The sequence below is a fragment of the Pollachius pollachius genome (assembly GCF_949987615.1).
Source record: "Pollachius pollachius genome assembly, chromosome: 3".
NCBI lineage: Eukaryota > Metazoa > Chordata > Actinopteri > Gadiformes > Gadidae > Pollachius > Pollachius pollachius.
Window position 1 is genome coordinate 44,532,503 of NC_136936.1, and position 16,485 is coordinate 44,548,987.

Below are 16,485 nucleotides of genomic sequence, written 5' to 3' on the forward strand. Positions count from 1 at the left end.
AACACACAGAATATTTTTATACTAGCCTCCAGATGGACCAAAACAGTCAGCCAGCTTCCCTGTGGTGTGTCTGTTTGTGTATAATGGTGCACAAGTGTGTATCTGTATGTGTGTGTTATCTGTTTTCAGCTTTCTATTTTAATTACACTATTAATCTTTCTTTCTTCCTCTTATTTTAACTGAAACCATTACTTTCATTCTTACAGTGCAATAACAAGTGCAATACCAATGAAGTGCCCTGTCACTCCAAGACATTGTGCTTTTGGATTTTTAATCATAGATAATGAGTCTAAAGATCATGTGATCATATTTCAAATACTTCATGATTGGTGTCTGAAACACCTTGGGTACCAACTAGTTCATTTAAGTAACTAGTTTAAGAAAGTAAGTCGTTTGTTCAACTCGATTGACTTCAACATTAATTACAAAGGTGAGCTATGGTAAGTAAATGTTGTTTAATCTCCGGCTAATGAGAGTGTCGCCTTATAAGTAGATAAAAGGGATGGAAGGGGAAAGGTGGGGAAGAGTGATGAGGGGGATGGATACAGGAGGGAGGATAAGGGAGAAGGAGAACAGAGGAAGATGAAAGCTTGGGTACGTTCAAACAAACTGTCTGGCTTGCCCTCGAATCTCCCGTTACCATGGTGATTTGACGGCTGATGCCACATCAACTGGGACTGCGTCCTGGAATGAGGGAGAGGGAGAGAGAGTGAGGTAGAGAGATGGAGAGGAACATAGAGTGAGAAAGAGGGAGAGAGGGAGAGAGAGAGAGAGAGAGAGAGATACAGAGGGAGAGGGCTCTATCATACTGACTTCAAGATCCATCTTATTTTGCTTTGCATTGCCAATGGAAATGTGCCATAAAGCCATTTGAATTGAACAGAAAGATAAAGAACAGAGAACAGAGAATGAACAAAAGTGTGAGAGAGATACAGTGTACAGTCTTCCAGCATGTTTTGAGTGTTTGCATCATATGAATTAAAGTATAATTAAATATATATATTTTTTCGTCTATTGGCAAGAGAGAGAGAGAAAGAGAGAGAGAGAGAGAGAGAGAGAGAGAGAGAGAGAGAGAGAGAGAGAGAGAGAAAGAGAGAGAGAGAGGGGGGGGAAGAGTCGAGAGAGAGAGAGAGAGAGAGAGAGAGAGATTAATGAGAATAAATTAAACCATCAGAATCAGTTACTACAGGACAAGGGCAGGGTCAGAAAGCGCGAGACTCCAACACCAACCAAAATAATAACACACATTTCTCCTGTTCAAGGAGAACTTCCTGTTCTCCTTGTTCACACGTTCATCTGACAACACTCTCTGCACCCAAGCAACCCACTTGGTCACACCATGTCCATAGTGTTGGATTGCTTCCAGGTGTTTGTCTTCTACTGCACAGAATACCATTTCATGACTGATCAATGTTTCGGGAACAGTACCGACCAACGTTTTAAGACTTAACAGCCACCATTACAAGGCGATTACACTGCAAGTTTGAATAATGTGCAGGATAGTCTAGCCCTTGTTGTTAGGGTGTTTGACTCTCTGGTGAAAGGTGAAGGGTTCAAAACCCAATGTCTGCAGTATAACCTATAGGCATCCTTGAGCAAGATGCCTAACTTCTACCTGCTCCTTAATGAACTGTAAGAAAAATCACAAAATATATAGACATTTAGTTGAATGTTAAATTACTAAATAGTAATATAAAAGAGTGACTAATACAGTTTAGAGAAATGATTGTGGTGCATGAGCATGAGCCTAAAGGGGGAATTGGAGCAAGACAATGTCCAGCGTTTGTAGCAGATGTTCTCTGAATTGACTTCCCCTCCGAGCTATTTTAGTCACAATTCACAATTATTAGGAGTCCAACCAGAATGGTAACCTATAATTTGGTGGGTCACATTATCCGAAAGTATTTGTTTCTGATAATGAGGCAGTAATGGTTCAACCTACGTAAAATGTTTGTATTATCTTGCTTGTTTCAACCATTATGATAATGATGCAGTAATGGTCCACCTACGTTAAATGTTTGTTTTATTTACATAGTTGTTATTGTAACAGTAACATCTATATTAAATAGATTTGTACGAAACCACAGCTCATCCATTAATGTTATTTTATGTAATATCTATTTAAAACCCCAAAGATAGACACATCAACACATCAATCTTGTTAAGTACTTTCAGGGCACTCAAGAAGTAAGATTAACAGAGACTAAAATAAGACTCTGCATGCTCCAATTTCAGAGAAATCTGTTTAGTCTGCAATCTGCCGGTAGTTTTATATAAATAATGCACTCAGAGCACTGCAGAGCTCCCATTCCCGGTCCTGCAGGTATATAAATCTGTGATGAATCTTCGCTCTAACCTGCAGTCAGTGATTTAAAATACTGGGTGGTAAATGTAATGTATGCACAAGGAAGATACCCCCTCTGACTTTAAAGGTAGACATGTATTCAATGTTTACATCTAGCAACTCACCACACTTTGTTCCGATATGATTTGCACTATATTTTCAGTATTATGTTATTTCAGTATTCCACTATTTTAGATATTAATGTTTCATTGAATGATTATATTGTATATTATACTATTTGTTTAGTATTGTAATAATAATCTCTCTCTCGCTCACTCTCTCTCTCTCTCTCTCTCTCTCTCTCTCCAGCCGTTTCCTTTATGAAGCACAGTGCCTCAGCCTTCGGTTTTGCGGTGAGTTTCCTCTCCACTCTTAGCCCCCTGTGGTGATCAATCAATTAGTTATGCCTTTAGACTATCTGTGATTTATTACCAAACACCTTTTCCAGAGTCCTATTGGTCCCCTTTGTCACCAAGATAACAAGGCAGAGAACAGGGGGCAGACATTTTGAATCTGAGTCTTAGACCTTATTTATGTTTATTAATACGTTTCAAGGTCAAGAATTATTCTCATCACTTAACTTTTACTTCTAAGGGACTAAAACATCTGATAAAAAGACGTTTTTAAAGACCTACAGGAATCCTTGAGCACTGATCCCCTATCTGCTGTTATGACCTGACCTGTACATTCAAGTTGCTGCGGTAACAATAATTTGCTAATTGGATAAATTAAGAAATGATTAATAGCGAGATGTAAATACATAGTTTACTTTCTTATATTCCACTTCTCTCCCAACCCCAATCTCCATTCAATTCAATTCAGAAGTTTAATGACAGCACATCCAAGCCTGAAGGTATTCTTCTTGTAGCAGAATCAATCCAAAACTAAATCTAACAGAAGAGTAGAAGACTCAATACATCGTCATCGTCACGCAACAAATGTAACTACACAAAAAGTGGAGATATTCTGCTTCTGCTTTGAATTTCTTCATTGTATTTTGCTGCTGTCACAGCTGAATCTCCATCTCAGGATTACTAGAGAGATATTTTATCATATCTTATGAACCTTCAGTGTTGTTATGCACGGATTCTAGCTGTCGTCTACTGTAGCTGAGTTCTCTTGTCCAGGATGGTTTTCTGTAAGCAAAGCCTGGCACCGGCATCAATGTGACATGAGGCAGGGGTCACTCTACAGTATCAGATAAGATTATCAGATACGTAAAGAATATATACCGTGTACGTGGGAAGATCTGCCCGCTGGCGTGAGAAAAGTCTCTAGAGATATTCTCCAAAGCTTGAGAAACGGGCATTGAGCAAACCATCAAGACATCTCACGGTTTACTGCTGAGAGTGAAGCAGGTATACACGGCAGGGAGGAAATTGACCAGCACACAAGGTTCAAACTAGATGAATACATAGTCAATTACACAGCTTCCCAACAGTTAGTATATAGAACAGTTCTCCTTGTAGCTGCAGCGGGTTGGCGTTTGTCTGTGGAGCAGGTGCAAGATATCAACCTATTCCTTTGAACATAGACTTCAACATCGGGAAATGAAAAGGGCTACACAAACAGTGTGAAGCAAATAAAGAAGAAGGCTCAATCATGAGCACACAACTACCAGCCAGGGCTCACTCCATGACATGTGAAAGTAGTACAGAAAAGTCCCAGAAACGTTTTAAAATGACAGGTGATATCTTGATGTGAAGCCAGCTTGGTTCCGGCCCAGGGCCAGCAAATGTCACTGGTATCAAATATAATCTTTCCTCAAGGAAATTATAGTGAAGCCAAAGCCGCAGGCTACTGTCCGAGCTGCTTTATGGATGGGCTTTAGTCGGTGGGGATGGAATAACTGGAGATGCTGGGGACTGTGGGTGTGGGAGCTAAGACCGATGATGTTTCTGAAATAACTTAATTAAAAGTTATTGCTATTTTTTTTCCGTTTCTAGTTGGTGGCAAAAAAAAAGGGGGTTTGACGTTAGATACCATGGCAACAACATGCAGGGATGTGACGTTGAGATCAAAACAAACTAAGGAAAAACAGTTTCATCCGTGATTTAGAGCTGAAAAAAGACAGGAGAGCCATCACGGTTATTTCAGAACAAAAATAGAAACTTTGTCACTTGCTTTTTTTTCTCGACTTTTTTTTACTTTCTACATGACGTCAAAACGCCCTGCACTCCCTCCACTCCTCTCCGTCATCTCCCTGTTCTGTCTCCCTTCTCCTCTCCCTCTCCCCAACCTCCCTGTTCTCCCCACTTTCTCCCCCCCCCCTGTTCACGTTCTCTCACCTCTAACGCCATGCTCTCTCCTTCCTCGCCTGTCTCCCCTTTGTGTGTGTGTGTGTGTGTGTGTGTGTGTGTGTGTGTATGTGTGTGTGTGTTTGTGTGAGTGTGTATGTGTGTGTGTGTGTGTTGTGTGTGTGTGCATGTGTGTGTATGTGTGTGTGTGTGTGTGCATGTTTCTGTGTGCGTGTATGTGTGTGTGTGCATGTGTGTGTGTATGTGTGTGTCTGTGTGTATGTTTGTGTGTGTTTGCATGTGTTTGTGTATGTGTGTGTGTGTGTGTGCGTGCGTTTGGTGTGTGTGGGTGCATGTCTCTGTGTGTGTGCGCATGTTTCTGTGTGTGTGTGTGTGTGTGTATCTGTGTGTGTGTGTGTGTTTGTGCGCTCGCGCGCGTGTAGTTCGAGGCCTCGCTGGATGTGCTGTCATCCATCATCGTGGTGTGGCGCTACAACAACGCCGCGGCCGTGCACTCTGCTCAACGGGAATATGTGTGAGTACAGCACTCTGGTGGTGAAACGAAGGGTACCGGGTTCGATCCCCGAGGACTGCAGTAAGATGATTATACATGACATTCAACATTTCTAAACCCTCAAATAGCCCACACAGAGGGAACACACTCTGAAATCATAAATAGGTAGATATAGGTATGAATAAAAGTAGTTAAAAGTACAACAATTGAGCAACCATGAAACGGAGGAGTGGGAGAGAAGGGAAGGAGGTTAACTGATGAACTCCTCTCCTCTTCTCTCAACCCGACCCGCTCCTTTTATAAGGGTCTGCCATGAAGGAATACATGGGCAAAGGACAGATCTGCTTCCTGCTGTACCTCTATGTAGTTCTCCCGCACAACGCATCACAAGCAGGGGATGTAGGAAGTAGGTGCATGGATAGGCCTGTGAATAGACTCCAGTCTGTACCACGTACACATTACATGTACCATGTACTTGGGTCCGTCCCTTCAAGACTCATTCACAGACTTACAATTAATTCTATACTTCCAATATTAAAATATGCTTTATATGTTTGCATGTAGTTTCATCTGTTTAAGATGGTTGAGGGAAACATACTCTACGTAAATGAACCAGTGCTGACATATATGTTTCTGTATTCTTTGTCTGTCTGTGTGTGTGTGTGTGTGTGTGTGTGTGTGTGTGTGTGTGTGTGTGTTTGTGTGTGTGTGTGTGTGTGTGTGTTTGTGAGTTGTCTCTGTGTTATGTATGTATGATGTGTCTCTGTGTGTGTGTGCATGCGTGTTGGGGGAGGTGTGGTTGTCTGTGTGTGTGTGTGTCTATTTTATGTTTATGTGTCTGTATGTTGTGTGTCTACAGTGCCTGTGTTGTGTTGGGGGCTCTGTTTGTGCTGTCCTCCATTTGCATAATAGGAAAAGCCTCGCATGACCTGGTCACCAGACTGCTTCCTGAAGTGGTAAGTTCGCAAACACACACACACACACACACACACACACAACCCCCCCACTCCCCATTTCCTCCAACATGAACGCATGATCGCACATACACAGACATACACACACCAATACACACAACCCCACCTCCCCCAACACACACACACACACACACACACTCTCTTGTAAGCAGCAAACTGTTAGAATATGCGTGATGTGAAATCTCTGCCATCGCCGAGCACCAAGCACCTTTTTATAGCCCTTTGGTCCACTTAGTGACGTCAATGAGCCTCCGAATGCCTTGCCAAGTGCTTCTGCAAACATGCGGAGACACACACACACACACACACACACACACACACACACACACAACCACACTCACAGGCCAGCCTTGAGGTGTTGAGATCTGTTTAACATGACTCTTTGTCAGAGAGATTCGCCCCCCATCACTCTGGGCCTCACGGGACCCCCATGAAGGGTGGACGTGTTGTCAAGGTGCAATATAGGCTGAGAGGGGGTGAAGAATAGAAGCGCAGTCTACTGACAAACACTGCCTGCTTCATGAATGTATTCCAAAATTATGGAAAGCATGTTAAGTTAACGGGGATTTGGGATGGGGGACAGGGAGGTGTCAATGTTCAAGGCCTGATGCAAAGAGTGCTGTGATTGGTAACAACACGGTCCCACATCATGTGGGAATATAACCTGAGGCCTGATGCCAGATCAGAAGCTCTTTCCAAAACCTGAGTTTGATCTTTGCACACTCAGGTTTGGCTATTACTTCTGTGCAAGTGATGTGTACGGTGTATTTGCTTGTGTGTGTGTGTGTGTGTGTGTGTGTGTGTGTGTGTTTGTTTGTGTTTTTTTTTGTCCAAATGTGTACGTGCAAAAACAAATAGTTATATTGCTTTTATTATAAATGTTTTTTATTATGGTTAAAGTAGCTCACCCTTTTCCCAATAGTGTATCATTAGTATGATAATTCACTGGTTTCGCTTTTTAGGAAAAGTTAATAGGTGACTCATTTGTCAGTTCTGGCATCCCAGTAATAGGTTGTGAATGTTGCCCGGGGTTTGATTGCTCTTCCTTGAGGCACTCATGTTGTATTAAGATGGGGCACCAGGGCTCGACCAATCAGTGATGCCCATCACGTCCGGTGTTCCTGCCCTGTGTACCGACTGGCTGATTAAAACCCTCGCCTCCCAGATTGGCTTGCAACAGCTGCTAGCACAAACGCACACACACAGACAGGCACGCACACACACATAGATTTTAACACGCACATGTGCACACACAAACACACGCACACACAAACACATCAACAACACACACACACACTCACTAAAGTAAAGAAGCACAATCTACTCACTTTTAAAACAACTGCCATGTTTTGCTCCATATATTGTGTGCTTATTTCCTTTTGTTGCCTCATAGTCGTTTGTATTCCAGTCTACCTTCCAAATTCAAATAAGAGAGAAAGAGACAGAAAGAGAGAGAGAGAGAGAGAGAGAGAGAGAGAAAGAGAGAAAGGGGGAGAGAGAGAGGGAGGGTGAGAGCAAGAAAGAAAATGTCAGGGAGAGGGAGAGACAGACAGAGAGCGAGAGAGAGAGAGAGTGGAATATAATGCAAGACAGGGAGAGAAAAAGCGAGAGGGAATGAGAGAGAGGATCTGCTTGTTACTGCTGTCTGAGTCAACATTGCGTGGGCCTCAGCCTCCTCTATGAGCCTGTCTCTGACCTTGGCCGGATGGACTTAAAGTCAAGTCTCTCAGAATTTTTCTGTATGAATTGTTTGCTTTCTATGTTTCTCCAGGCTGTCTGTCCATCCATCTGTCTATACTTCCATCTGCCTATACTTGTTATCTCGCCATCTGAATATACTTCACAACTGTCTAAATAATCGTCCATCTGTCTGTCTACCTGCTGTCTGTTTAAAACTCTATGCTAACTTTTTATCATCCATTCATCAATCTATTCATCCATCCATCCATGAGTCAGTCTGTATTATATAACTAACTGTCTATCCATCCATTTATCTAAAGCAATGTGTCCAACCATTCTATTTCTCCTGACATGTGCCATGACACTAAGACATCCATTAGACAGACCCTAAAGTGGATCGCAGCTATCAGATTGTCCCTGTCCAGCTCCTCCTGACCGTGTATTTTGTCCCTCTCTCTGTTGCCGTAGGACGACTTCCTCTTCAGCGTGTCTATAGTGAGCGGCCTGAGCTGTCTCATCCTCGCCGTGTTCAAGTGCATGCTGGCAAGAGTTCTGACCAGTCGCGCACTAATGACTGACGGTATGTGAATGATTGACCAACCACAAATATCCCAATTTATTTTTTTCTTAAAAATAACATTTCATTACATTCAACCATAGCGCCATGGAATGTTCATTTTAGTATGTGCATCGTCTTGTGTCTATGTGCAAACAATGTATTCACATACCACAATCTTTACACATTAAGACAAACTTATGGCACAGACACACCCCAACACACACACACACACACACACACACCAGATTGAAAATAAAGTCACATTACCTTCATGAAAATACACTTACACAGAGAAACACAAGCACAGACACACACACACACACACACACACACACACCGAAGGGTTAAACAAAAAGTCAAATTACCTTCATGAAAATACACTTACACACAGACAAACACAAGCACAGACACACACACACCGAAGGGTTAAACAAAAAGTCAAATCACCTTCATGAAAATACACTTACATACACAGACACACACCTCGGTAGGACTCAAACCAATTTTAGCCTGTCACTCCACAGAGCCGTAATCCAATAAAGTGAGTTTTGCTTTAGTTTATTTCCCTCCAGACAGTCAGTAGAAGGTAGTGTTTCGGTTCAGGGGCCACAGCCTCAGGGCTGCTACATGCCCCCCAGCCCATCCGACCCCCCTACACCCCCTCCCAAACTCAAGGGGGGGGGGGGGTCATCCCCAATGGGTGTCTATTTCAGGTTCACACACAGTTCGTCCAGGGTCAACCAATGATGCAAATACACACACACACACACACACTTGTGTGCAAACACCTGCGTACACACACACCCACACACACACAAGTTCAACCACACATACACACACACACACACAGGTGAATACACAGGTACTGTCATGCACGCCCACAATCAAGTGCACACAAACACACACACACACACACACACAAACAAGCACACACAGGCAAAACATGCACACACAAACGCACACACACAGACAAACCCTGCACCTGCCTATGGGCGAGGTGGACCCTCATGGTGTTCTTCTTCGGTGACAGCGTTCAACTCCCTGGTGGGGGGCGCCATGGGCTTCTCCATCCTGGTGAGTGCAGAGGTGTACAGGCACCACCCCGACGTGTGGTATCTAGACGGGACCATCGGGGTCCTCATCGGACTCATCATCCTCGCCTACGGCATCAAGTGAGGCAACCGGACACGGACACACACACACACACGGACACACACACACACACACACACACACACACACACACACACACACACACACCCACACAAAGACAATGGCTTTGTTTTAAAAGAATAACACTACTTTGTCAAATCTTTGGGGCTGTTTACTAGTCATTTAGCAGACATGAGAAGGGCAATTTTTTTTCACACCTCATTAAGAAACAGGTTTGAACCCAGTGCATTTCAGTTGGAGGCTGGAATACCGCAACCACCCTGGTAGTTTACGCAAATACACGCCCAGAACAGTCGCCATTTGTCTATAACATTGAACGCCGTTTTTACATTTTCTGAAGAGCGAGTGTATTCAGTCGATAATCTTCTTCTCCACTAACAGGCTCCTGGTAGACATGGTGCCCCGCGTCAGACAGACCAGGAACTACGAGCGCTTTGAGTGACCACTGCACTGCTCAACTCATCTCAGAGCCACACGTACTACATTACCCATCATGCCCTGCTTCCTCCACCCCCTCCCTCCGCCCAGGACAATGCATATATGGTACATTTAGGATCAACATAGTACCACAACACACACAGATATAAATATTGTTTATGCTCATGTTTAAGTGTTTTCCAGTATTTGGCAGATAACTTCCTGCCTAAAAGACACCGAATTAGAGTTGATATTAACCTGCTAATTTTCCTGAGGTGGAGATGATAACATTGCTTCACTGAATTTCTACATAGAACCTGCCTACAAAGAACCGCTTGATTGAAAAGTCATTTAACTTCACACCATTGCTCAAACAACCTTGTTTTATCTAACTTCCTTTTGGTATTAACTGTGTGATGAATATGGTGTGATTGTTCTGTTTGAGTGTCCTACATCTTGAGTAATAGCTGTAATATTCAAGCCTAACTTTTACCGTGATGAAATTCAATTGATAGACCAGGAAAGATTAGAATAGGTATTGCTGGCCGTTTTCACACCTTATTGGATTTCGAGTGTTATGTTGTGTATAGAGAAATGTGTTTCATTAGTGATGTGCCAAAAGCACTAATGACTTAGGTTACTTGAAAAGCCTTAGTTTAGATTATTAACAGGTAAATAGACCAAGCGCAAATTGTAAAATGTAAAAAAGTTTATCGGTAAAATATACGAAAACAAGAATGTATTAAATTACTTAAAAGTACATGTATATTATTTTATATTCTTGCAAAGAAATGGTTAATTCAAGATTTATTTAATTTCCCTCAGCAATACTGGAAGAGGTATTGGACTACATTTGCCATGAATAATATAGACCGTAAGTTAATCCATTTATTTTGATAATAATATTGCATATGGTTTCTAAGCAATATAGTTTTGATTATTTATCATCAAATTCTTTGAATCAAACCTGCAAAAAAGTTTTTTTCCTGCAAGCATTTTCATGTGCCATCATCGCTTTATATTTATTGACATTTGTTTTTATTTATATTTGTATTGTTTACATTTTTAAATGTTTTGCTACAAACAAAAAACGAATAATTTATAAAAATAATAAAGCAAAGCTCTGTGAAATAACGGATCAGCTAGTTTTAGCAAGGCCGACAAAGTTTGGCATATATAGTGAATGATTCTCACGATATTTAACTGAAATCTTAAATGGATTTTGCTTGGAATCATCTCCAGCTGCTAAATAGAAAGAGCACAATGTGAACATACCGTATGTTTAATACACTGTTTGGGTCACAGTCGCCCATTGCATATAAGACTCATGTCTGTCTGGGGGTTGCCATTCTCTATAAGGAGTTTTTACCACGTTGAGGTAGGTCCCCGTGGGAACGCGGTGGGTCTACCGCTTCCACTTCTGTGGTTGAGCATAGTCAAAAGGCAAAAGACCTCAAAGTCACTCATTCGGGATGATACGGTGATATTTATCATGTGAGGAGGATGGGTCGTACAAATGAACATTTAAGCAAACCTCCTTCAAACTGTCCATCATGAATGGACCGCAGAAACTAAACATGGCACGAAAGACGAGGCTGGCCTTTCAGCGGCCTATGAAGGCTACGTGGGTGACGTAGAGACCCAACGCTGAGGTTCAGTTTGGCCTTTACGTGACAGACTAGTCAGTATTACCATGTAGCTCCCATCTCTGTGGTTTTGAAGATTACTGCAGGCAGTCCATGACATCTCACAGTACTGTGGGATTGACAACGTTCAATGATGTAACTCTCAAACCTGAAGCCTATGAATTCTGAGTTTATTTACTGTGAGGATTCAATAAATTCATACATAAAAGAATAGAAGATAAACATTTTATGAAATAATGTTTATACAACCTCCTGCCCTGGGGGGGAAATGACAGCGATCAATAATAACGGTCCGCCATAGAAGGTGTGAATCCTTTTCAGGCCGTTTCTACTCATCAACAACACACCGATATGTAAATGCTCCCCTGTAGCTGTATTTCTGTACCCGTCTGGTGAATAGAAGACAATCAGTTTCAAACCGGTCCCCTGGAAGGCCCAATGTTTACACACTGACAAGCACATGGATGACTGATTTTCAGAGACCTGATCTGTCTGCACTAGGTGAAGAGGACGTCATGTATCTAAAGGTTAAACAGCAGTATCTCACTTTTTTACACAACAGTCATCACTTTTGTTTAGAATGAATTCCAATAACTGGATGTCTGAAGTATGAAAGACATTCATCCACAGCTCAATTGATGTCGGTTTCAATACTGAAAAGTGGCTTTCTCCGTTCTTTTGAAATGGCCCAGCACACATGTTTGTGCTTTTGAGTGACAGGACACAGAAATCAAAAGTGAAGGCTGTGAAAAAGGGACATAGTGCAGGTTTGACTTATTAAAATTGTATTTTATTTTATCCACCAAAGTTTTCTTCATTCTTTATTTCTTTAAATACATGTAGTCTTCCTTGCAATCTAGGATCTTTACTCCAGAGGACATCAGTACATCAGGTTTTCCTCGTTTTTTTTCCCCCAAAGTTAAGGGTCACACTAGACATGTGAGGTCGCCAATCAACCACTAGAAAATAGTCTAATAGGTTGATGCTATCACTCCAAATGAGTCACAATGTATGTTTTTTTTACGAGAGAATCTTTACTTCTAGATGCTTCTTTAGACTACAGCAACTTTCCTTAGAGACATTTAAGATTGGCCTGTGCTTCCCATGCCAACTCACAGGATGAGGTCACGCCCATAAAAATCCATACAAGTAGTATGAAAAAAATGTAAGCAATAAGCTTTGCGATGAAAATTTCACCCCTCCATTTTTATTACCTATCAAACCTTTTAGATGATAGAATAATGTTAACGTCCCCACATTTGCTTTTTTCTGCTTTATTCTTAAACTTCAATCAAATTGAATTTCAATCTAATTGAATTCTTCCAATACATATAAAATACACATTACTCTTAGGGCACATAATGGCTTCCCAACTGATGGGTGTACCATTTATTTGTGTTTAAACTGTAACTGTACGAATGAATAACGGGTGCTTTACCTCCTGTTTGCATAAAAAAAAAGTCTCTAAGCTTTGCATGGACTGTTTTCCAACAGTGACAGCAGTTAGTTAGAAATGTTTTAATGTGTGACTTACACACACACAAAAAAAACACACGCAAAAGCACACACAGAAAGTAGTATCTCTCAATTTCCACCAAGTGTTGATGACAATGTAGTATAATATTTGTCTGTTTGTATATATATTCATTGTATAACAGAGGCTGTAAGCATATTTATGTAAAATAAACATTTGAATTCTCTTTGTTCCAGGATGGCGCTTTTTGTTGTGCAATAAAGTTTTATCCTACTTATTTATCGACAACGTGTTTATGTTTGTTTTTTAATGTTTAATACCCGTCTGCTGTTAATTTATCTACATTTATATATAAATATTAAGAATATGATATGAAAGGGGAAAAGAGAATATTTAATATAAATAAACTGTTGATTTAGAACTAATACAGAACAGAACACTTGCTGTACACAACTTAAGCCTTAAGGTGGTGCTGTGATCACATATGAGGCGGAATGTTATAAAGCGCCTCATGGAGATCAGAATCACAGCTCCATTGGTCGTTAAGATCTGATATAAAGTAGCACATTCCGGGGAACTTACTGCGTTCATCATTGCAGTAAAAGCTGGGATGCAGAAAAGATGGTCTGCATCTCTGCAAGTGTTATTAGACGAGTTTGTCTGCATCTCTGCGTCAGTAACTAGACTTGTTAATTTAACATATAGTTTGCTGTGGTTTAACACTTGATACTTCGATTGGTATTGGGTTAGACCTTACCTTACCTTACCCTTAGTAGGAAAAAGATATGGTCCACTTAATTATGTTGTCATTGGTAATGACCTTCTTCTTCCTTGAGTTGTGTGGCGCTATTATTTTGCATTTACCATTGCATTTATATTTGAAAAACTAAAGAAAATGCCTCATTTTTATTTATTTTACCAGATGAAGAAATAATCTTTTTTTCAAGAATGCCCCGGCAAAGTCAGGTGGCAGCAGTCAACAACATGACGAATCAGTGAGCAACGATCAACATTCCATTTTGCATAATTCATAAAATCTAATTCCGATTTCCTGCAGGGCAGAGCCATCTAAATAGATCTTCTGTAGGGAGTCTCAGAGTGGAAACATAAATAGGTCAGAGAGCTTCGGATAACTTACCCAATATGGCATACAAGGCTCCACAGCTAAGGGATAACCAAGGAATTATACTTGCATTACAAATTACTTTTACTCAATTACTCAACGAAACGACCTCAGATTAATTTCTAAATTAAACCGCTGACTTGAGGTGGCCTCAATAACTTCCGTGCCTGCTGCGTGTGACATCTTTGTTGTTTTTATTTTGCACACAGGGGTCAGTCTGACTGTGACCAGTTAACAGCCAAACAAAATTGCTCTGAGCGATAAATCCGAATTCGGCATTGATTGTTTGCAAATTGTAATGCTAATCTTGTTCGTGGCGAATTTAGGCCTTTGGGGGCTCCAGGCGAACATTAATTTGGGGGCCCCTGGATCTACCGGTCTAATGTACCTAATATGGCATAATGAGACATTCCATACTATCCTTCTTTCATGCAACTGTTAATTATGTATTTACCTCAGGTTTCCAGTAGGTCACAGCAGGGGGTTGGACAGGGCATTGTGGTCTATTTGTGTCACCTGCAAAGTGAGAAAAGCATACAAAACAAAAAGAATAGCTATGGTGACACATATTACACTGACTGTTAACCTAAGATGTCATCATTTACCTTAGGTATCCAGTAGGTCACAGCAGGGGGTTGGACAGGGCATTGTGGTCTATTTTGTGTCACCTGCAAAAATAAAAAAGCATACAAAACAATAAGATCAATTATGGAACACATATTACACTGACTGTTAACCTTAGATGTCATCATTTACCTCTTCAGTCTCACTGTTTCTTTGCCTCTCCTGTCTCTGAGCTTGTTTTTTCCCCTCTCTCTCTCTCTCTCTCTCTCTCTCTCTCTCTCTCTCTCTCTCTCTCTCTCTCTCTCTCTCTCTCTCTCTCTCTCCCACCCCCCCAGCTTTGAAATAAAATCCTGCCTTTGATCTGACTTCTTATTTTTCTGTGACCCGCTTTGGTACGTTCGCTTCATTTCTCACTCGATTTAGCTCTTCTCTCTCTTACCGCTATTTACTGTTTTGAATTTTACATCATTTCCGCATACACGGGATGAACGTGATGCGCGTAACCTGGAATAGTCCATGTAGTGCAGACTGAAGGGGGTGTACACGAAAAGACCGTCAAAACATGAGTAATTAGACATCCCGATGCTACTATTGGGAATAGATTTTTATAAAAACAATAAATACGGGGAAAAATGATGGAGAGGGCATTTTGGGGGCCCAAAAGGCCTTCTATGGGGCCCGGGGCTCCAGGCAAATGCCTGGTTTGCCTAATAGTACGGCCCGCCTCTGCCAGTGGGGGGGTGCTTGGCCTCTTATTTGGGCGAGTGCTCCGTGGCAGCAGACCTGCATGACTCCTGACATTAACAGCAACTCGGATGTGCTGTATCTGTTAAGATCGTCAAGATCGTCCTGCGATTCTATTGAGGAACAACTTCTGCATTCACACTTTACATTCGCTGCACACGTTGGTTCAAGGTGAAGGCAATTTACCATCCCCTGCTGTGCATTCTCTACTACAGAGAGTTGGGCAAGGCAATTTACCATCCCCTGCTGTGCATTCTCTACTACAGAGAGTTGGGCAAGGCAATGTACCATCCCCTGCTCTGCATTCTAGTTGGGCAAGCTGTATGAATATTTATCTCTTGTCTTAGGTGTTTATTAACATTCAGCATGCTTGCATTTTTTGATTGAATGTGTGTTGCAATTTCCTTTCCTTTTTTTTTTTTTCCCATTTTTTATTCATTCATTTTTGTTTCACTGTTGGACTAGCGGAAGTTGACTCTGCTGTCCATCCTTGCCCTGGAGGGGGTTAAATCTGAGTCTTTCCATAAATTACCCATAATGACTGCAATATATTCTACAGTTGAATTCATTCAATAAACATCAACGTTAAAAGCTAACAACAAATTGCATTTTTTCCCAAATATGTTCTACATGGTTTACATTCACTCCTTTTCAATAAATGGTTCTGTATTCATGTAATGTACTATATATAACAAGATAGACGTTAGTCTAGTAAGATAGAATGCTTCTTGCGAAATGGATCAGTGTGTAGTGCCATACTGCACTTCAGGTAAAACATAATTATACATTTGGGTGTAATTTGTTAGAAATGCCATAGCCATCCCCATCCATCAGATATAAGTGAAATACTGCCTCTTGGGAGACTTCGATTTATATTTTAGAGTGATACCTCTTTGCAAGATTTTAGAGGCTTAAACTAGGTAAATAAGGTTCAGTCATCTGAAACCCACATTGAGAGTCACTTTCTGAATAAGCCTGTGCTGTACCACTGTGTGTATTGTCAGTTATTGTCAGCCTCTCTGTTTGTATACAGGGGA

The 16,485-nt window shown here is 41.3% G+C and overlaps 1 protein-coding gene across 1 annotated transcript in view; it reads left to right on the forward strand.

Moving 5' to 3' along the window:
* LOC307072750 (transmembrane protein 163a-like) overlaps positions 1–9,933 on the forward strand; it is a 35,416-nt gene extending 25,483 nt beyond the window's left edge. The window contains exons 3-8 of the mRNA XM_079732204.1: positions 2,654–2,697; positions 5,025–5,116; positions 5,955–6,051; positions 8,218–8,329; positions 9,339–9,480; positions 9,862–9,933. Of these exons, the coding sequence (XP_079588330.1) occupies positions 2,654–2,697; positions 5,025–5,116; positions 5,955–6,051; positions 8,218–8,329; positions 9,339–9,480; positions 9,862–9,922 (548 nt within the window). The 3' untranslated portion in view covers positions 9,923–9,933. The remainder of the gene's footprint in view (positions 1–2,653; positions 2,698–5,024; positions 5,117–5,954; positions 6,052–8,217; positions 8,330–9,338; positions 9,481–9,861) is intronic.
* Positions 9,934–16,485: the final 6,552 nt, after the last annotated feature.